Below are 23272 nucleotides of genomic sequence, written 5' to 3'. Positions count from 1 at the left end.
GAGAGAGACGAGGAGTACATCAATCCAAATGGGTTTAATTAAGACAAAGGAACACGGAACACTCACGCTATACATATAGACATGAACAATACCAGACACTGAACTAAAGACAGGGAACACTATTTAAACACATGACAAGACGAGGGGATGACGAGACACACCTGGGATCGATGAAAACAAACTGGGAACACCTGGGATTAAATCAACATAATCAGGACAGGAACAGGAAACTAACCAAATCTGGGCATAAACACAGGGACACAGGGAGTACATGGGGAACAAAACACAACACAAGCCTGGCACCTGTGTTCAAAACCAAAACAAAACACAATGCGTAAAAGCACCTGTAAAAAATCAATACAGAAAATTCCTTCATACTAACACAGTATATTGGGCCATAGATTTACAGACTTTTCTCAGAGTGTAAATTAGCACTGACCAGTCTTTCTAAATGGTTAACCAGGTAAAGAACGAGGCCCAGAACTCCAGAAATTACAAATGTTCTTGATGCTGGAGTAAAACTGCAGGTGTCGAATCCCCAAGACATATTTCGAGCAGTACTTGCAGCTGATAATGTTCCTGGTTGATTACATCCACAACAGCATTAAACTAAACACTAACCTGTGCTTCCCATCGGCCTCATTATTCGCAGCGCTCCACTTCTGTCTGCGGCTGATAATGCGACGCCGGACACCATTAAGAGCCTTTAATCAACACACGCAAACTCCTGTGACTTTCTTCACATTGTTTGGGGTCCAGAAAACAACGTTACACAAGCACAAAATCTCCAGCCGCATGACAGAGGACGGGGGAAACGGGACACATGCTATATTTTTAAGATGTTTGTTTATTGGTCTCCTCTCAGCTTGAAAGGGAAGTTTTGTGGGACTCCTGCTGAGCGCCTGCTTTCAGACATCCTTCCTCACTGCACCGCTTTAGTGCTCGCCGATGAAATGCTGCCCGCTACTTTGTAAAGAACTGGGAAGTAGTACTTATTGATTTTATTTAAAAAAAAACGCTGGAATCAAGTTATTTTCATGATGTTTGGATCTGTTAAGACTTCTTGAACTATATTCCTTCAATGATTCAAATTTTGATTTCTTATTTATAATTTCAATATTTTTTTTGACTAATCAGATATCTAATCATGAAAAGATCCAGTTTAAACACCTTCCAAGATGCATAAAAAAAAAAAGGTTTTATATGCTAAGCTTGCAGTATCTCAAATTATATAAGAGTAGATCAGATTTATATCCATTTATAATTAGTGTTGTTGTTGTCGATGGCAGGTAAACCAAACCATTAAAAATAACAAAATTGAAAAAACAAAAACAAAAACAAAAAATACTACACACACACACACACACACAAAATAAAATAAAATAAAAAAATTACAACTAAAATTACTAAAACTAAACCAAAATAAAAATAAAAATAAAGCTAACAGAGCTATAAAAATAAATAAAAATACAACAGTACATACAAATTTAGTAACATTAAAATAAAAATAAAAGATAATTCAAAATAAAAATAAAAATATTTTGTTAATTAAAATAAAGCTAAATTAAAATATATTACACAAACTAATAAAATAATGATAATGACAAAAGCGCATATAAATGTACTAAAATTAAGATGAAAAGTAAAAATATAAACATAAAAGTGAATATATTGTTTTGTATTTATTATATTTTTTGATAGTAATACTATTTTGATATATATAAATATATTAATAAATATTAATATCAAAATATTCATAAATATGATAATATATTATAAGCAATACTAAAATTATACTGTGTATATGACCACATTTACATGACCAAATATAAATGGAACATGCATGATCTGATTGATTAAAACAGATCAACTGTAAATAACCCACATATTTACAAATGGGTTTCATACTTAAGACTTATCGTTATAATTGGTGTAATGAATTATAAAAACAAACATGCACTGACGAATTGTTCGCAATCAGAAACATGTATTAAAAACTATTTAAACAGGGTCAATTTCTTCATGTTGACTTTACGGAACCAGAGCTGTTAATTGGAACGATTCTCATCCTTTCTATATTGTGACCCTCATTTGTTTAATGAGCTGTTGTTTGGATGGTAAAAAAAGAGAGTGAAGTAAACAAGGTTAAATGAGTACAGAAACTATATGAAAAAGAATAAATGAACGCTGCTTTCTTAACAGACGTTAATTGCGATGCCAAGGACAGCAACAACAAAAGGTCATCTGATATTTCCCATTTCGAGGGCGAAACTAATGCCTGAGGGGCTTCTGGAGGGAGAAGGATTGGGATGGAAAACACAGAGAGAAACAGGGACTTCTGAGAAAGAAAGACGGAGAAAAATAATGTGAGGGAGAGAACGATTATGAGAGAGAAGCAGTGTGTGGGAGTTTATTGAGTGGCAAACACAGCTCCCTCAAGCAAAATCATCTAATTAGATTTCCATCCAACAGCCCCCTCATGACCCTTTAAGCTGCGCGAGGCTCGGAAAGTGAGAAGCCAAGAGTCTCCCAAAAGTCTTGCATGTTCTCCAGAGTCTTCCAGGACCAAAGGTCTTCTCCGAAAGTCTTCCTCCTGCACACAGAGGAGGAGGAGGATGCTGGCCTCCGAGATGGATGGGGAAGTTCAAGGAAAAGAGTTTGCATTCTATGAGTTTGCATTTGCATGAACACTTTCTACCAGCGATGAGGAGAGGAACTAACTGTAATTAGTTAGCTGAGGTGATAATTACACTGGGCATTGAAGACCTGGAAATAACCGGGTGATTTTAGCCAGGAAAAGTAAAAGTAAAAATAAATAATAAACTATTATTAAACTAAAATATTAAATAAAATATAAAACTGATGCACAATTAAATTGTAAATAAAGAACTCTCTAGTTATGCTCAGATTTAAAATATTGAATTGGCTAGAAAATCTAGCGTAGCGTTAGTTCTGGCAGGTCACGTTAGTCAAGCTCGCATCAGCTGACTCTCAGCTGATCCCCATCAACCTATGGGAATACGACACCTATCTAAGCATTCATATATAAGGTCCCTCAGTATTATCAGCAGTTTTCGCATTGCTCAATAGCTAATTACCCTCCTCCATCCCCAGCTCCTCCTCTGTCAGTCAGGATTCAGTCTTCATTCTAAAATGTGTACATAACAATATTGAACTTTAACGATATCTGCAATACATTTATGTTGGTTCTGTTATGTTTACCCTGGATGGGGGTTATAGCTGCTCTCCCTGCTCTCATCCATGCTAGGCTGCATGGATGCGCAGGGAGTTCTTGCCCAGAACAGAACCATACCGCCAATCCAAACTGTATGCTAATTGTCAATCATCTTTGACGATAGTGGTCCTGACAGAAATGCTCTTTGTGATGACAATCATTGGAAAATAATTTAATCACAGATGATTGCATGGAAAATCACTGATCAAAAAGTGTAAACCCTGTTAAACACGTGTAGCTCGTGTTTCTCTCTATAAAGTAGCATTGGGGAATGTGATTGATTTTAGACAATCAGTTCATTCAGATGATTCAATAAACTCGAAAAAGATTTGAGTCATTGTACAGAAATCCTAGTTCCACTTAAAAAGAAAATCAAGAAATTAATGATCAATTTAGTCATTCATGAACAAATGCATTTTTAAAAAAAATTTATAACATATTAAAAATGTGATAATAGGCATTTACAATGGTTTATTCTTTGTAAAATAATATTTAAAAATCCTTGTCCAGTAAGCACAAATGATTGCATGGAAAATCACTGATCAAAAAGTGAGAACCATGCTCTCATTTCTCTCTATCAGGTAGTGTTGGGAAATCGATTCATTTAGAGAATCGATTCATTCAGTTGATTCATTTCAATTAAAAGAAAAAAAAAAAAAAATAGAGTAAAAAAAAGATTTGAGTCCCTGTACAAAACTCCCAGTGAGACTTATTTAAAGAAATTAAATAAAGAAATGAAAAATTATTATATATTATAAATTTAGTAATTAACAAATGCATTTAAAAAATGCAATAAAATAGCAATGCAATAAAAGTTGCACTGAAAATTATTTATTATTTTAATATTTTATTGTTACATTTAACTACATTTTTAAACATGACATAAACAAACAATTGTAAATGCAGTGGCAGTCCGGTTTTAGGACGCAAAAGAGAACAAGCCTAAAAAAAGTGTTCAAAATAGACATTGCATAACTTAACTGCTGTTTACTTAATAATGGGCAAATCTCAGATGTGTATAACGATAAAACTTGTTATTTTTTCCTTCCACTTTAAGCACTACATGAATGCCAGAACAGGCTCACTGCATACAGGCTCCTCTCATTATTAAACTGACCAATCAGAACAGAAATTCAAATGACACAGCGTGATTAACTACCATCCAAATGCAGCCAAAAAAATCAAAGGGAGGATAAATGTGATTTCCCTCCTTCCACATAAATAACCCTCATTATCAGAGATGACCTTTCAATTACTCTTCAATTCACAACTCGCATCGTCCTCCTCTGAAAATCCCCTCGTGGAGCACCACTGCAAATATAGCTATCTATTTGTCCATTTAAAACATGACTGACTTCTACTCTTACTTTTGAAATAATACCTTGAAAATTGATTCCTTATTTATTTATTTTTTTCAAACTCCTAGTTCACAGCTTCAGTCCAGCCTGTACTTTCTGCAAGACAATTCCTGATATTTTCCACAGAAGTAATAAAATATAAAATCATGTGTGCTTTGAATGAAATGAGGGAGGGTAAATTTTCATTTTTGGCTGAAATAACCCATCTGTAGGAGTGAATTTAACACGGGTTCTGTGTATGTGTCACCATGTGAGTGGGAGCCAATCCATCTCCACGGCCGTCTGTGCATGCGCATGGGAACGAGAGTGTACTTTTCCCCTCAAACATTAGTCATGTAGCCGGGACTGTCCCGCGGGAGCACCAGACCCTTGTGATCTGTCATGGAGAGCCGCTCGGTGCTGTTTGATGTCTTGTGTACAGTTGACAGGCCTCTCGTCCCCGGGCCGTTCTTAGTATTTGCCTTTCCACTCGGCCTTTCCCTGCACACGCGACTCTATATGATATCTGTCTCTCCTCATGCCATCAGCCCAAATACCACAGGGTTACGTCCTCACACCGCTTCACATGTCAATCTGAACAATGGTCAGGCGTGTAGATAATGAACAAGATCATGAATGGGACATGCATAAATCAGAGACCTCTGCAAGGATAAACTTGAAATGTCTCTTTGTTCACTTCTGTGTTTTGTAAAGTCAACTAAGGTAATTGTGGGGAGATGCATCACTTTTTTACTATGGTACTAAATGATTATCAAATTAATGCACTGTGGTATTTATATCACAGTATATTTTTTTATAACAAGATACATGTCCTAAAAACTTGATCATACCATGTTACTATTTGTAAGTGAAGAGAAATAGTTCAAAACAAGAACTTACAGAAAAAGTACCATATTTCTTCGGAGTACTTCATGGTAGTACCATGGTAAATGTCCTGAAAACAGTATTACCATGACACCATTTGTAAGTAATGAGAAATACTTCAAATTGCATTAACAGAAAAAATTACCATAGTGCTACCATTTTTAGGGGGTATTTACAAGAAAACCATGGTACATGTCCCAAAAGCATGGTAGTACCATGATATTATTTGTAAGTGAAGAGAAATAGTTCAAAGAGCATATAGAAAAAAAGGTACATAGTTTTACCATATTTTTGGGTTAATTTCAAGAAAACCATGGTATAGCCATAGCACATGTCCTAAAAGTACAGTAATACCATGGTACTATTTGAAAGTGAAAAGAAATAGTTTAAATATCATTTACAGGATAAAGTACCATTATTTTACCATATTTTGGGGTACTTCCAAGAAAACCATAGTACCATAGTAAATGTTCTAAAACATGGTAATAGCATGTTTACTTTGTTAGTGAAGATAATAGTTCAAATAGCATTTACGGGGTATTTTGGGGGGTATCTACAAGAAAACCATGGTAGTAGCATGGTACATGTCCTAAAAAACAGAGAAGAGAAATAGTTCAAAACCGCACTTACAGAAAATAAGTACCATAGTGTTATCATATTTTTGGGATACTTTCAAGAAAACAATGGTAGTACCACGGTACATGACTTAAAAACCACAGTACCATGGTAGATGTCCTAAAAAGCATGGTACCATAGCAAAGTCAAAACAATAATTTAGTGTTACCATATTTTGGGGGTACTTCTACGAAAACCATGGTAGTACTATTGTACATGTTGTATTATTTGTAAGTGAAGAGAAATAATTCAAAACAAGACCTTACAGAAAAAAAGTACCATTATTTTACCATATTTTGCGGTACGTTCAAGAAAACCATGGTGCTATTTATAGTGAAGAGAAATAGCTCAAATAGCATTTACAGAAAAAGTAGCATAGTTTTACTATATTTTGGGGGTATTTACAAGAAAAACATGGTGGTACATATCCTAAACATAAGGTAATACCATGGTACTATTTGTAAGTGAAGATAAATAGTTCAAAACAGCACTTACAGACAAAAAGTACCATTATTTTACCATATTTTGGGTAAGAAAACCATAGTAGTACCATGGTTAATGTCCTAAAACATGGTAATAGCATGGCACTACTTGTAAGTGAAGAGGAATAGTTAAAAAATAGCATTTACAGAAAAAAGTACCATAGTGTTACCATACTTTTGAGGTTCTTTTTACATGCTGCCATGGTAATACTATGATATTTTAGATTTAGCACAATAGTAAAATCATGCATTTCTGAACAATATCATGACAGCAATACTAACGTGTGTTTTTTTAGCGCTAGCTTCTTTTTCCCACTATGAAATCAAAACTGCGTGCTGTGGATCCGGCGGCCCGCCACATCTACCTGACACTTAAATCCGCGCAAGCCCATAAACACTTTCTCCTTCCATGTCTAACATCGGTGTCACATCGCTGGAAGGGGAGTCGCGCCCCCTGAGCCAAAGCTGCTTATGAGCTACCGGCTAAGTCCTTTTTCATGTCTCTAGCCCTCTTTCTCTCCCTCCGTCTGATTTATTCACCTTTTACACACAAACAAATACGCTGTGTTGTCAGCCTTCAAATGGGATCAAACTCCATGCATTTAGCGGCTTAAGCTAATCTGATTTCACTGTTGTTCTATCAGAAACGCAAGCGGTAACGCTAGCGAGCGCTGGAGAAGAGAAAGGCGACGCTAGCATGGCACAAGAACAAAGCTTGATAATTGGGCTAGCAGTAGAGCGCAACATTGTGTGAAATGTGAAAGCTAGCAAGTTTTTGAATCACACAACAGGCCATACGAAGAGAATAGCATCTGGTCTGCAAAATATGCACTATCACAGGGGTCAGTTTTATGATGAATTTCTATAGGTAGCTAATTTTTGAGGCGCAATCTAGTGTATGTTTAAGAGTAAAGCATATAGTCTTAAATTAGCAGTCCTTTACATTTTTATTTTATTTTAAATCTATTTAACAGAAGCATTCAAGTAAGAAATAATACAGAAAATAAATAATAAAATGTAAAAATAATGGCATAGTCTTTAGTGCATTAATTACAAATAAATAAATTTTTATTAAAGCTAAAAGAATATTCATTCATGCATGTTCTTTTTAAGCAATATTTAATAAGAGTAGCTTACGTTAGTTACAACAAAACAGTACATTAATATTTATGATGTTGACCTATTTAATTACTTTTTTTTTTTTAAATTATGCATCGATGCAGAATCATGCACATCAATGCATCATAAAAATTATAATATTCAACAGCTCTGTTGGTCGCTTTGGATAATAACATTTCTAAATGAATAAATGTAAAACCAGCTTAATATGAAGAAGCACCTAGTAACCGTTTCTAACTAAGCTGATCTGAAAAGTGCAAACACTGTGACTATAGCGCACTATGAGCAACACTGACTCAACCAGCCTGTTGAAATCAAAAAGCCACTATCATGATTTATTCAAGATTTAGTCAAAATGCAACTTATGTAAAGAACATAAACAGGTTCCCTCTTGTGCAACCAAAAATGATGCACATAAAAACGTCTCCTCCGATCCGATCCAGCCGGTTCATCGCGGCAGTGTTTATGTGGAAGCCGAGCTTTCTGCATCTCCCACAAAGCGCCAATCTTAGGTGAGAGATAAATGAGTGTAATTGCGTGTTCCTCCACAGGCCTATTTAATAAGAGTAGCTTACGTTAGTTACAACAAAACAGTACATTAATATTTATGATGTTGACCTATTTAATTACTTTTTTTTTTTTAAATTATGCATCGATGCAGAATCATGCACATCAATGCATCATAAAAATTATAATATTCAACAGCTCTGTTGGTCGCTTTGGATAATAACATTTCTAAATGAATAAATGTAAAACCAGCTTAATATGAAGAAGCACCTAGTAACCGTTTCTAACTAAGCTGATCTGAAAAGTGCAAACACTGTGACTATAGCGCACTATGAGCAACACTGACTCAACCAGCCTGTTGAAATCAAAAAGCCACTATCATGATTTATTCAAGATTTAGTCAAAATGCAACTTATGTAAAGAACATAAACAGGTTCCCTCTTGTGCAACCAAAAATGATGCACATAAAAACGTCTCCTCCGATCCGATCCAGCCGGTTCATCGCGGCAGTGTTTATGTGGAAGCCGAGCTTTCTGCATCTCCCACAAAGCGCCAATCTTAGGTGAGAGATAAATGAGTGTAATTGCGTGTTCCTCCACAGGCCTAATTTCCAGCCCAATCACCAGAGTGATTAATCACAGAGCCGGAGCGCGTGTAAAGTTTTAACACACAAACCGCGGCGTCTTCTGGCCTCCGCGGGCGTCTCTTGCTCACCTAAGCCAATTTAGTCGACACAACGCAATGGGGGACCCCGGGGTGACGGACTACAAATCACGTAAACATGCTACAGGTTATTGTAAAGCTATTACAAAAGCTGCATAGCTGAAGCTGCAGCAGGGGGCTTCCAAAGAGTCCTGCATTTAATGAGAGAAATTTATTACGATAAGCCGTCATCGTATTGCACTTTACCTCAGTATTTGGGGGACGTAGACGCTTGGGATATTTTTTACCTTAAATGCACTTCAGAAACAGCGGGTATCATGGCCCTTCGGTTTGAAATTGTCCTGCTGAAAGATGAAATGTTTTCTGAGCTGTTATGCACTTTTTTACTGGACTCAAACGGCATCTTTTTCAGCATATACTGGCATTGTGTTGCACTCGGTCTTTGTTCTGTCCAGCGAGTCGGCCGGATGAAAAGCAGCGACACAGCGTGACGCCACATCACTGGACGCGTGGTGATTGTTAAGGTGTGAATGCCACCCATATCGCTTTAGGTTTCCACTGAAAAACCTTTATCTCTGGCTCATCGAACAACAAAAAACATGCTCTTTTGTGCCTCTCTTCTTTCAGGTAAACGTTTACTTCATTCTACTTCATAGCCCTTAAAAAGTCACCGCTGGTGACTCTGTGGCTTCTTTCCTTCAAGTTTCCTTCAAGTTCTAGTGCTTTTCAAGAACATTTTTGAGTATTTCAATTTCCATATAATGTCAAAATGAAATTTGAAATCAACCAGCCTTTCTTTCTTAAAGAGATAGTTCACCCAAAAATGAAAATTGTGGTATCTAAAATAAATAAATAAATAAAAATGACCATTAAAAAACAAAACATGTATTTATTTATTTATTGACTGACTGACTGATTAATTGATTGATTGGATAGGTCACCCTAAAATAATGTTTAAGTCATGTTTTACCTTCATGTCATTTCATTTCAAACCTGTTTGACTTTCTGTGGAACACAAAAGAAATACATTTTGGTGGATGTTTTAATGTTTCTTGTATATACAATGAGAGTTAATGTCCAAATAAATATTGGACCCTATTAACTTCCAATGTATGGACAAAACAAAACAAAACAAAACAAACAAACAAATCACAGAAAAATCTATCAAAATATCATATTTTACAGAAGAAATAAAGTCATACTTGGAATGGTTTGGAACAGCATGAGGGCAAGTAAAACAGAAGTTTTATTTATGAACAAATAAAATAAAATAAAATAAAATAAAAAAAATTACAAAAAGGGTTTTAAAAATAATATTTTTTATTGATTATTTTTTATATATTATTTTTTATTTATTTTAATTTTTAAGTGTAATATAACGTCCTTAAACACTTAAGACACTGTGTAGTTTTACTTTCACATATTTAAAAGGGTAGTCTTTAGTCTTAATTTTCACAGCTGTCATTCATATTCATTTGATTAAATGATTCTTTATCTCTGGGGTTTTATCCAGAAAAAAAAAAGGTAGTTCATTTAATGATTCACAGGTGACTTCGATTATTCACAATTATGTACTTACTAGAACAGCAATTTTTTCATCTGTGCATCACAGTTACTGTACGCTTGTATGCATCATAATTTCTTTGCTTAGTATTAGTTTCTAACATAAAACATCTCATAGTTTAATTGAAATCATTAAAGTTGAGTTTAAAACAATCACAAAGGAATGGTGCTTCAAAAATTCAGCAAAAAGAGAAAACTAACAGCACACATGAAAATAAAATCAAATATTTTTTAGCCTTCCAAACTAAACGTGGTTATTTAATGGTTAAATAATTTACAAAAGAAAGCAACATTCATTCTTTTTTTTCTCCAAGGATGAAAACGGAAGATGAAAAAGTCTCTTCTTACACACATCCAGAAATGTAGTCACAAAGGTTACTAGTTCTTTACAACAAAACAATCTCTAAGAATCCTTAATCCAGCAGTAACAGTCCTCATTCAGCGCCTCTATTGTGGAGCGAAGCCCTCGAGAAGCAGCACGCAAACACACACAGAAAGGAGGAGTGCACACAATTTTCCATGACATCTCCAAAAGCAAACAAACCTTTTGTTGCTCTGTATGTTTCATGGCTGCTTGAAAAGAGGAATGAACATGTTCAGCGGATCAACAAATAAACAGAGCTTTAAGGACAAAAAACTACTTCAAAACTAATAATATTCTAATAATTCTAGTCAGACAGAGAAGAATTGGGGTGATAAAGCACATCATTGTCATGACAATAATGTCATTATTTAAAAAAATCATATTCTTTGAGCAAAATGTATTTTCTTTCTTTTTCTTATTTTCTTTGAGCCTCTTTTCCCCATTAATTAACTTGCATGTTTACATTGTTTTCTATAATCTTAATAATGCATATGTCACTTATCTCACATTGTGACTAATGCCACTGAAAAGCAAATGTTAAAGGTCGCATTTCATCATATCTTGAATAAAAAGACATGGCACAGTCAAATTAAGTACCTGGTCAATGTCAAGTATCTGCATTAGCAGACATTATTCTACATGCAATTTGTTTAATTGGAATAGCATTCTATAGATTTTCATGGTCAATGGCAATATGAAGTGAAAAACCTACTTGATGTTTTCTTCAGAGCATCATTTAGTGTAGTGTACGTCATGAAAGCCATTGAAGCTCTGTTTCAAAACCTAGTCAAACTGTTTCTGTCTCAAAGCACCTGGTGCGCTAGAAATGCAGGATACCTTTCAGCTTTCTCTTGATATATCATTAATAGTTCTTTAATTTCCTTTTAAAGCATATATTAATATTTGTTAAATTTAAAATCAACAAGAAGTTAATAAATAAGATGAAATGTTGAATTATGATTACTGATTTTATATGACCAATTATATTATAAATTAAAATTAAAAATTTTAAATATATATATATATATATATATACACATTTGTTAACAATCTAAATCAACAAAATTAATAAGTTAAGATGAAATGCTAATTATGAATAATATATAACATATGCTAACATTTCAAATGAACACGAAGTTCAAAAATATAAAATAAATATACATACATTTAAATAAATAAATAAAAATAAATAAAAAAATATTAAAATATAAAAAATCTGAAATGTTGATTATAAATAATATTTATCTATGTATTTATTAATACAATTATTTTATTTTATTTTGTTTTATTTTATTTTATTTTATTTTAATATCTATTACCAAATATTGGCCAGGTTTTCATGGAGAGATTTGTGTGCCAGTTTGCTAGGCAGCTCACCAGGTCTGGAGCAGAGCTTGGGATTTTTATTTCTACAAAAATGCACTTTTTGTGCTCCACAAAAGAAAGTTTGACATGTAGGTAAATAAATGATGGCAGAAGTCTCATTTTGGGGCTGAACATGTATTCTTCCATTCCACGAGTAAACAAAAGCAAAGATCTGCAACAAGCCGCCTCAAAGCACTGCAGGTGCGTTCGCTGCAACGCTGTCTTGCCATCGCGCTGTTTTTCGCGACTAGAGTTTATAAATTGCCTTTGGGAGGAAATGTCAGACGGATCATTCTTTCCAATTGAAAAATGTCCAAAGCAGGAGCAAAGCAATAATGAAACTATTCTGACAAAAAACGGGAAAGCGATTGGCTCTGTACTAAATCTGACACACACTGATTGTTCTGCTGGACTCCAGTGTTTCGGTCCGGGTTCGGAGGTCTTGCGAGGTCACAGCACTGTATCTCTCAGACCGGTCACTTTTTAGGACACGGCCAAATAGGCAGGAGAGATTGGTGAGTTGAGCCAAACTACATTAGCCCAGCGGGATCAGACGAGATATTGAGCTTCGGAAAAACAAATCTTGTTAGGCGTTGTAAGCTGCCGTCAAACCGAATCAGGGAGGCCACGCTGAGTGCGGCAGTCCCACAATGCAATTAGAATCTGACCGCTTCATCACGCCGCACACCTGATGTTCCCGTGCGCACCGTGATTGTTATGTATTAGCGGCGAGCGCAGCTGTCTGAGAGGAGCCGGCTGATGTCAGATTACATATGCTTTTCATAGAAATGACAACGTTTCCCTCGCAGGTCCGTATCGCGGCTGACAGCTTTATCAACACGAGAAGCCATCTGGAACTACTAAGTCAGTGTCTTCTGACCGCAGATATCATATCAAATCGACAGTAGTGATGATTTTTGTGCGAAACAACGGATCTCGTTTCCGCCGCTTTCAGATGCAGATGCGATGGTATCGAGGCGCGTCTGGCGAGCACGAGTTCTGATTAGACTGATGTGACTGAGGCTTTATCTCACCACACACACACACACACACATATATATATATATATATATACACATTTGTTAACAATCTAAATCAACAAAATTAATAAGTTAAGATGAAATGCTAATTATGAATAATATATAACATATGCTAACATTTCAAATGAAGCGGATGCTCACCGCCGTCTGAGACGCCATGGACTGGTTATCTGAGAAGAGACAGATGAAACCATCATCATCAGAACCATCACAGCCGGACTCTGGAAGATATTTGCAGCACTAAAAGTTTTTAAAAGCAAAAATATCACATTAGCATTACAATCTGAATTCACTACACTTTAAGTCACTTCGGATTCAAAGCATCTGACAAATGCATAAACTCACGTAAATCACTCAAAAGCAGCTTTACAGTGGCAAACAGGGAAATAGCCTGTCAATAATGCAAGAGGTCAATAACAGTCATCTTTCAAGTTAAAACCAGTGAAAATCACTTATTTTTGTAAATAAATATTTTATAATTATACTGTATATTATCTATTGTGGAAAGAAAACAAACAAACAAATAAATAAATAATAAATAAAACACTGAAAAAAAATACTGTCCCTAACAAGTTTATTTGTCTTGTTTTTGTAATATCTTAGATAGATAGATAGATAGATAGATAGATAGATACTATCTAAAGCAAGAAAAAAATAAAAACAGAACAAGATAAATACACTGAAAAAAAAAGTTCCTAACGAGTTTATTTGCCTTGTTTACCAGTTAAAATCACTTATTTTTGTCAAAATCAAAAGAAAGAAAATAATATTTTATAATGATATTATATATTATCTAATGTAGGAAGGGAAACTGTAACGTGGGTTTTGTTTCATGTTCATTGTGTGCATGTCTTTTACTTTGTATTCATGCTCTTAGTCTAGTTTCCTGGTTTGTCGTGTGATTCCATGTTCCCTCATGTGTCTTGTTTCTATTGGTTGTCTAGTTTATGTGTCGTGCTCTCATTGGTTGGATTATGTCATGTGTCCCCCTTTTTTTGATTTATATAGCCCTTATTTTGCCATTGTTCCTTGTCTAGCTTTGTTTCTTATACCCACTGTTGGTGAGTGTCATGTTTTATGTTTAGGTTAGGGTTCGTGTTTTATGTTCAGGGTTAGGGTTAGGGTTAGGGTTAGGGTTTTATGTTCAGGGTTAGGGTTAGGGTTAGGGTTAGATATCCACTTCTGGATATCAATAAACTGCACTTGGGTTTCATCACACCTCACTTACAGTGGACTCTAATGTTACAAACAAAAAGCACTAAAAATAAGGATGGATATGAAAGGATGGATATTTAGTCTTCTGCCTGTGCCAGAAGACAAAATATATTCAAGAAACACTTGAAAAAAAAAAAAATCCTCATATTTTATGCAGTTTTTCCCCCAGTAAAAATATCAAAATATTTATTAAAACAAGAAACAAAATACTCATTAAGAGTATCATTCTGTTAAGGAAAGTTACTTTCGTGATCAGGTTTTCACCCCTAGTTTTTGCTATGGACACCCTCCCAGCATACTGTGGTCTGGTTACACTGACATACAGGCTACAACACATCACACAAGGGTTAGGGTTAGGGTTTTATGTCCAGGTTAGGGTTAGGGTTTTATGTTCAGGGTTAGGGTTAGGGTTAGGGTTTTATGTTCAGGGTTAGGGTTAGGGTTAGGGTTTTATGTTCAGGGTTAGGGTTAGGGTTAGGGTTTTATGTCCAGGTTAGGGTTAGGGTTTTATGTTCAGGGTTAGGGTTAGGGTTAGATATCCACTTCTGGATATCAATAAACTGCACTTGGGTTTCATCACACCTCACTTACAGTGGACTCTAATGTTACAAACAAAAAGCACTAAAAATAAGGATGGATATGAAAGGATGGATATTTAGTCTTCTGCCTGTGCCAGAAGACAAAATATATTCAAGAAACACTTGAAAAAAAAAAAAATCCTCATATTTTATGCAGTTTTTCCCCCAGTAAAAATATCAAAATATTTATTAAAACAAGAAACAAAATACTCATTAAGAGTATCATTCTGTTAAGGAAAGTTACTTTCGTGATCAGGTTTTCACCCCTAGTTTTTGCTATGGACACCCTCCCAGCATACTGTGGTCTGGTTACACTGACATACAGGCTACAACACATCACACAACCTGAACGTGGCATCAGTATATTCACAATGGAATCCCAATCACAGGAAACAATGTATCACACACAGAATGTCACATTTGAAACAAAGAATTCTCTTAACACATGCACTGGTTGTCATGACGACGGCAGAGTGTACACTGGCCACATCTGTGAGCGCCAGAAAAGAACAAACCCAAATGCTGTGATTTTGTCTCATTAGATTCCACTGAAGCACCACAGCTGTAGTGTGCATGCATTTTTAAAGCACGCAAAGTAAACTTCTTCATGCATGTTTGACACTAACCAGCACACACACAGGCCGCAAATGATGGCTGTTTGGATTTGGGGGTTCAAACCCCCCTAATTAAGACTTAAATGCCCTCAAATAATAAACAAATAAAAATTAGAACAGTTTATGTCTGAAGGCACTCCTAATGACTCTCTCCCAGCAGTTAATTCATCAGGAAGACAATTCTTCTGCAACCTTTTTGAGGAAATTAACAATTAGTAATGCAACTTCCAAACGCAGACAAACAACACTATACACAGAAAAATTTAATGATAAGAGCTTACTGTTTGGGGTTGAGAAAATGACATAAAAACTGACAAATGGATTGAAAATTGAGCTGCAATATACTTTTGATCATGGTCTTATTAAGCTACAATAAAATGGAAATGTTATTGGGAAATGTGTACATAATTAGTTTCATTTAAGTTCATATAAGTGAAATGATCTAGTAATTAAAAAAGCTCTCTTTTGCGGGGGCTAATTTCTGTGCTTCATTATTTCATTAGAAATGTTTTAATTTTCATAAGAGATGCTTCTCAGCACCACAGCAGGCCACGGATTGGGCCACCATTGTAAATGTAATGAGACATAATTAACTTTTTCTAATTAAAACCTTGTTGCTGTTATGCTTGTGTTTATTTACAGGGATGTACAGTATACATGCATGTTATGTGATTCAGCATATGTAAATTAGCGCTGCCTAATTAAAATATGCAGTTTTATTGTCTTGTTTTTCAAGATTTGCCTATGCATTATAAAACACAAACATTTCTAAACCGAATACATTGTTGGAAAACCAAATTCACCCCAAAAATCAAAAGAAAGAAAGAGAATTTAGTATATAATTATAATATTATATATGTAATCCCGGAAATAAAATAAAAAATATTTAAATCTCAAAGTATTCATTGTGGCATTATTTACTGCTGTGCTGAAAAGAAAAATCAATTAAAAATCAAGTATTTTAAAGCTGACACTAAATTCTTAATGAATTTTGAAAGTAGAAAAGGTTAAAAATCAATGCTCAAAAAATTTAAAAAGACAACAAACAAACAAATAAATAATATTGGAAAGTATTAATCGCGGTGGTGTTTACCTGAATATAGCCTGATATTATTCAGATATTAAAAAAATTAAATAAAAATAAAATCAAGTATTTTAAATCATTTTCAAACTAAACTAAGAAACTGAATTTTGAATAAATTTTGAAAGGAGAAAAGTTATATCATATAAAAAAATCTGAGATTAAATACTGAAAAAAAAAAATCAAACAATTTAAATGGCAAAGTATTCATCATGATATTATTTACTACATTGCCTGATACTGTTCTGATTTAAAAACAACAACAACAACAAAAGAAAGCATTTGTCACTTTATTATAAAGCATTTTTGTTTTTTATTTTGGGGTAGAATTGGACACATTTTCATGAGATTCACTCAAATAAACCAAGAACAGAATAAGAACACAAAGTGCTGATGCATAAAGAACAGATTTCAAGTGTATCATTCCCCTAAAACTAGCAATACTTTCTCTGTGCTTATATAGAGCAGACAACACATCAGAGTTCTATTTAACTAGCGATGTGCGTCTGCGATATGAAGAGAAGGGATTTGAGCAGATTACAGGATGCGGAGCTTCTGCTAGCAGCCCAGCAGATGTTGGACGGCCACATATCTTCATGACATATTACCAGTCAGACACTATATTAGAAAGTCTGCTCCTCAATCCTGTTTGAAAGCATGTCGCAGAGCTCGGCACGTGACTTACACGGAAATTAAGTCTTATGGGGTTTGGCAGTACCTTAAATCCAAAAGGACAGGCGCGTGACTATGCACTGCTATCTCAACGATACTTGTCTCAAACATGTAGACGACACGGCAATAAACACTGATTGTTCGCAATGCCAAATCACAAATGGCAACACAATAATAGATTTCTAATATCAGATGAAGACGCACAATACAACAACATTTATTTGCTGATTAATTGCAGTGTCAATGCACCACTGTCTTAATTAAGTTGGAGGTCAATGCATATATGTCTAAATATAAGAGATACAATATTAAAGTGAATGAAAACTTTGCATTCTAAAATAAAATAAATAACATAAAAAAAAAGAATAATAACTGTGCTGTTTTAATTTAAAAAAGTCAATTACAAATAAAGTAAATATATATATATATATTTTACTTTGCAAAGTATTCAATTATTATATTGCCTAAAATTGTGCTGATTAAAAAAATATAAATACAAATACAAATGAATTATTTCATTCATTTTAAAAAAATTCCTGGCCAGTACAATTTCTTCTTTTCCTTACAAGTCACTGGCATTGGACATTAATCTTGGTAATGTGGAGTCATTGCATATACTGTCTACAAGAAAAAAGTCAAAAACTGAATGCATCCTCTTAGTCTTTCAAAATATAATATTTTGAAATTACAGAGTTCAAAATGGCAATGTGTGAATCAGTTTCTTTGCACGTTGTGAGAAAACATATTTAAATAAAGTCTAAACAATCTTGTATGATTCATATCCAGTCAAATGTTTGTCTCATAAAAACAGAAGAAAAGAAAGAAAAGAAAGTTCAGATTGCCGTTGGTGCATTTCTGACTCATAAGAGCTCCAGCGGGAGTTACGCGCGGCAGACGAAACCTTCCCGGCGTGATAGTTGGCACTGAATTAGTCGAACTGACAGAGACTGCAGACCTATGGCCTAAATATTAAATTAAACTCGTCTTGTTTTAGCAGCTCTCCCGGTTGCACTAACCGTGCCTAATGAGCTTCAAATGTTGTGCAAATTGACAAAACAATACCTCTGTCCTCAACCCACGCCTGAAGACATCAGAGACGTCCAAGAGCAACAATTTGGCATGAAAGCAATAAGTGAATTTCTAGTCTGGATGAGCTTGACTCGTTTAAAATAGTGTATAAAGGGCTAAATTTAGCTTTGATAGTAAAAGCACTGCTGCTTTAATTTCACTGCGTCACGGCCTCTCGGACAGACCATGTCAGATGCAATAAACGTCTGTGAACTCGGGTCATCGCTGCAGATGAAATGTGTGAATCATGTTACTGAACTTCATCTGTCTCCTCGAGAATAAAACAACCCTGGCCAGTACAGTCAGTTTCTTTCCTTATGAGAACTGCATGCATGCAAACTGAATACACTGTATTTTGAAAATAGAAAAGCTACATGTCATGTTAAAATCTAAAACAAATTTTTAAAAAAGCAAATCAAATTACAATGAGTGAGTGAATGAATTAATGAATACATTTGTTATTGGTAATATAACTGCAAGTAAACAAGATAAATCATGTCTGATGAACTTTAATAATCCTAAAAACACCAACATGTTCTTAAAATTTCCATTAAAAAGATTCTTAATCTAATCATTCTTAATACAATCAATTATCTGAGAAGCAAACTTGCAAGAAATGTTAAGATGTGTTTTTGGAGAATATATCTTGAAGTTGTTTTTTCTAACTCTAAAGTTAGAAAAACAGCATAATAATTATACATGTTTATTATTATATACGTTATTATTCATATAAATTAAGAGTTGATTCAATAAATTTGTTCTTAGTAATATATTTTCAACAAAATTGCATGAGATATTAAAACTATAGAGAATATGTCTTGAATTAAGATCATTTTCTAACTATAATATTTTAAAGTTGGAAAAACTGTATAATAATTATATCTCTTATAGTATTAGTATTACTATAAACAAATAGTTGATTTAAATCAAATTGTTCTTAGTAATATAATTGCAATTAGAGAAGATAAAACATGTCTGATGAACTACCATAATTTAAAAAAAAACAACATTTAAAAAACAACATTTAAAAATATACAAACATTCTTAAAATAAAAATCTATTAAGAAGCAAAATGTCATGAGATATTAAGAGAATGTATCTTGAATTAAGTTCATTTTTCTAACTCTAATATTATGAAGTTAGAGAAACAGTATTAATAATTAGAGTACATCTCTTATAGTTTTATTATTACTAAAAATAAATAGTTGATTCAATTCATTTGTTTTTAGTAAAATAAAGTAATTGCAAGTAAACAAGATAAATCATGCCTGATGATGAACTACCGTAATAACCCTTAATTAAGTTTTTGCATTAAAAAGAAATACAATTCTTAAAATAAATACATAAATAAAATACAAAATAAAAACAATTTGAGAAGCAAAATTGCATGAGATATATGAGTTTTCAATGAGTTCAAAATTTATATTTATGATTAAAAGTTGCTACAAGTTGTCATTTTTCCTTGTTTTAATCATACATCTAACAAAATGTATATTTATGATTAAAACTTCATGCTTAAAATGCCCCTATTATGCCATTTTAAAGGTTCCTAATATTGTTTTGGGAGTCTCCTAGAATAGGTTTACATGCATGCAAGGTCAAACAATCCTTTTGTTTTTTCAAAGTATGCATTTAATATCACCTCATTTTCCATCGATTCTCAAACGATTCGTTCAGAGCAGTTCTGAGATTCAGTCTCTCTAAACCCATCCTTTCCGTGAGCCTGCTCTGCTCTGATTGGTCAGATGGCCCAGTCTGTTGTGATTGGTCTACCGCGTATAGCGCATGTCGGAAACGATACGCCCATTGCCATAGTTCCATATTTTGAACACTTGATAGAAAATATAAACATCTATTATTTATCACACTTACAGGTTGTGACTCAGTGGAGCCAGCTGGTCCAAATAAACTGTGTACTGATTCGTCTTTCAAGAGCAAGCGGTTTGTGAATCCCGTGTTAAACTCAGGATCACAAAAAAAGACTGAGTGGGGTACAGTGGGAAAAATGAATTTCAACCACTGATTCTTTGCAACCTCATCTTTCGAAAGTGAAAATAAAATGAATTTACTTTCACAGCGTAAGACACAGCATGTACTGTGGCGGGCATTATGCAAATATGTTACCCCGAGACGTGTAGCCATCACAGAAGTGGGATTCGAATTACTGACAACTCGTTCAGGCTGTTCAGAGTCGTTTCTTTCTTTTCAGAGACAATAACTTTATTTATCATGCACTTCTGGCTTCACATACAGCTACATTACAAACTGCATGAAAGGCAATATTGAAATGGCATAATAGGGGCACTTTAATGCAAGCTGCCAACAGGGTGAAAACATACATTTAATTTTGTCCTTAATTTCAAAACTGCTCATCAAATCAAACTTTATGGTATTTTAGAGGTCAATTACTGCATGAATGCATTCAAATCAAGAAAAATCAAAAATCAAAATGCTGCTTTGTGGCGTCCAATGCAAAAGCCACTAGAGAAGCTGAACTCGACCAGCAGTGAAATCCACTGGAGCTACTCCAGTCTTGCTGGCTGTACTTTGGCATTTTCATTAAAAATGAAAGCAAAGAGGTTGGCCGTGATTACAGAAATGTCATTTTTTGTTACATATAAACCCTTCTGTATTTCTAATGGCCGAAAAGGGCAAATTTTAGAGCAGGATCCTTGAAACTGTTCAAAATCCAGAGAGAGCGCAGTGCAGTTATTTTTCACTCTCCACACCAAATGTCCTTTCTGTCGAGATAAAGACACGACTGTGTTCATAGTATCTCTTTACCCTAAGGGCAAGACATGATGGTTTTTCCTCTATTTATCACCTGAAAAAGACGAAGCGAGTAAGCGAGAGAGAGAGAGGCTGTCTGCAGTTTGATATCATACAGCCTATCAAACGCACAGAAATTATATGTCACTCTTCTTCAGCAGATTGGATTCTGTGGCGAGCCGATGGCCTGCCAGACTTTCTGACAGTAAAACTCCAGTCTGGCAGCATCGTGCCAAGACTTCAGAAAGAAACGGACCTGATAACTCCTTCTGGACAGCAAAGAAAATTTCATCTCCTCAAGTTGACTTTTAGCGCTGGAGTGCGGGTGCATGTGCGGCCGTGTTTGCCACGCCTGCTTTAGTAGGACTAAATCGACAGCCTTGAAAAGACTGAAATTGTATTTATTCCCAGCCAACTGAGGCATACTGAACTGCATTTCTGTGCATGACCAGATTTCCCAGATTTTGTCTGAAATATCATATTTACTAATATCGGCAGCAATGGCGCGCGAAACGCTCGCCGCACATCGATCTACAAACGTAACTCTTCGATGAACACTCATTACGCTCTTGAGTGGAGTGTGAAATTTTAAAATACGAATGTACGAGGGAATTATGAAAAGCGTTTCCAAACTGGCCACTCGACGCCTCATTGCCCAGCGACTCCAGATCCCATGTATTTTGCAGTGAACAAGCACAAGCACAGGCTGAAATTTGCTGGGAATTTTGATTAAGCCATTAACTTTGCTAAAGCTGCTACTTCTTTTTCTGCAAAAAGGACTTTATCTTGCAGCAAAACCCTGGTATTTGTGTCTGAGATTGAGATTGAAGTGCTTTCTCTCACTTTAATACGACAAATTTGGACTAAAACCCAAGACGTGATGCAACTCTTAGAAAGAGCGATCATATGTCTTGAGACAAACAAATTGTTTAAGACTCCAGAAGTGGGATCTGAATGTTAAAGCGTGAGGGTTAAAGGGGTCACGAAATGGAGAAACAAAATGTTCTTGATATTTGAGAGGTTTGCTGCAAGTTTCAGAACTCAAAATTAACTCCCAAGTTTAAAATATGAATTATTATTTTCTACTTTTCCGAAAAACCTGGATTTGAATCGGGACAAATGTGACATCATGACTTCTCCTTGACATACCTGAGGCTCTTAATTTGGTGGGCTTTAAACATGAGGAGAGAAACATAGCTGAAACATAGCTGTAGAACTTTTCCGACAACGTCTACATTGCTTTCTCCTGCCATTACAGTCATGTGTATTCATGTATGTAAATAACCATCTGATGCATATTGCATGTACTGAACACAGCGAAAATAGCATTTATTTGAACAAAATGTAAGAATAAGCCAGCTGAATATCTATGTAGCGCAGTGAATGTTTAAAGCACTCGAATGCAACAAACTTCAGAAGTGGGAAGTAGGAAGTTTCTAACCAGGCTGCATTAGTAGCACGAAAACCTGTTTTCTATATTGTTATTATTTTATATTATACATTATATTATTTATATTACATATGTTTTATACAGAAAGTCATTAGAGGGCTAAAAAAATGACCATTTAAATCTAAATTATGACTGTTTTGTTAAGTGCACCTGGGAAAATATTATAAAATAATTTAAAAATGCATTTCATGACTCCTTTAATGTTCAGAAAAGTTTCACAGGTCGCATCACTAGATGAGAAAATATGACAGATGCTTTTAGTGGCCCCAAAAATTATTTGGACACTTAGAAATGCGTGAATGTTGCTGCATTATATTAAGTGTCTGAATATGCGCTCTAAATTTTATTTGTGCATCATTCTTTACAATAAATGACCCTTGCTTAGGTTTTGTTATCTAATGCAATGACATTCAGACATGTTTTGGTGTCAATATACTTGAAAAGCATTGCACAGTTTCTTAACCCTCATGTTGGAGAGGATTTTCTTTTTCCCAAAAATGCTAGTTAATAGCATTGAACTAAAACGTACTAATTTTGATCACACGGGGCATAACTACTTCCCCCCAAAACTGGATAATTTCTGTACTGTTTGGCGATTTTTTTTTGCCCCACCTTGTTATACTTGCTACCAGTCAAAAATGACTTGACAA

The 23272-nt window shown here is 34.7% G+C and overlaps 1 protein-coding gene across 1 annotated transcript in view; it reads right to left on the bottom strand.

Moving 5' to 3' along the window:
• The window catches only part of LOC107744392 (cadherin-22-like), a 215524-nt gene that overhangs the window by 30142 nt on the left and 162110 nt on the right, over positions 1–23272 (bottom strand). Inside the window, exons 11-12 of the mRNA XM_016558018.1 lie at positions 13317–13396; positions 622–704 (exon numbers count right to left, since the gene is read on the bottom strand). Coding sequence (XP_016413504.1) covers positions 622–704; positions 13317–13396 — 163 coding nt within the window. The remainder of the gene's footprint in view (positions 1–621; positions 705–13316; positions 13397–23272) is intronic.

Source organism: Sinocyclocheilus rhinocerous, unplaced genomic scaffold (genome assembly GCF_001515625.1).
Source record: "Sinocyclocheilus rhinocerous isolate Xijiao unplaced genomic scaffold, SAMN03320098_v1.1 scaffold1488, whole genome shotgun sequence".
Taxonomy (NCBI): Eukaryota; Metazoa; Chordata; class Actinopteri; order Cypriniformes; family Cyprinidae; genus Sinocyclocheilus; species Sinocyclocheilus rhinocerous.
This window is presented reverse-complemented; position numbering and strand designations above follow the sequence as displayed.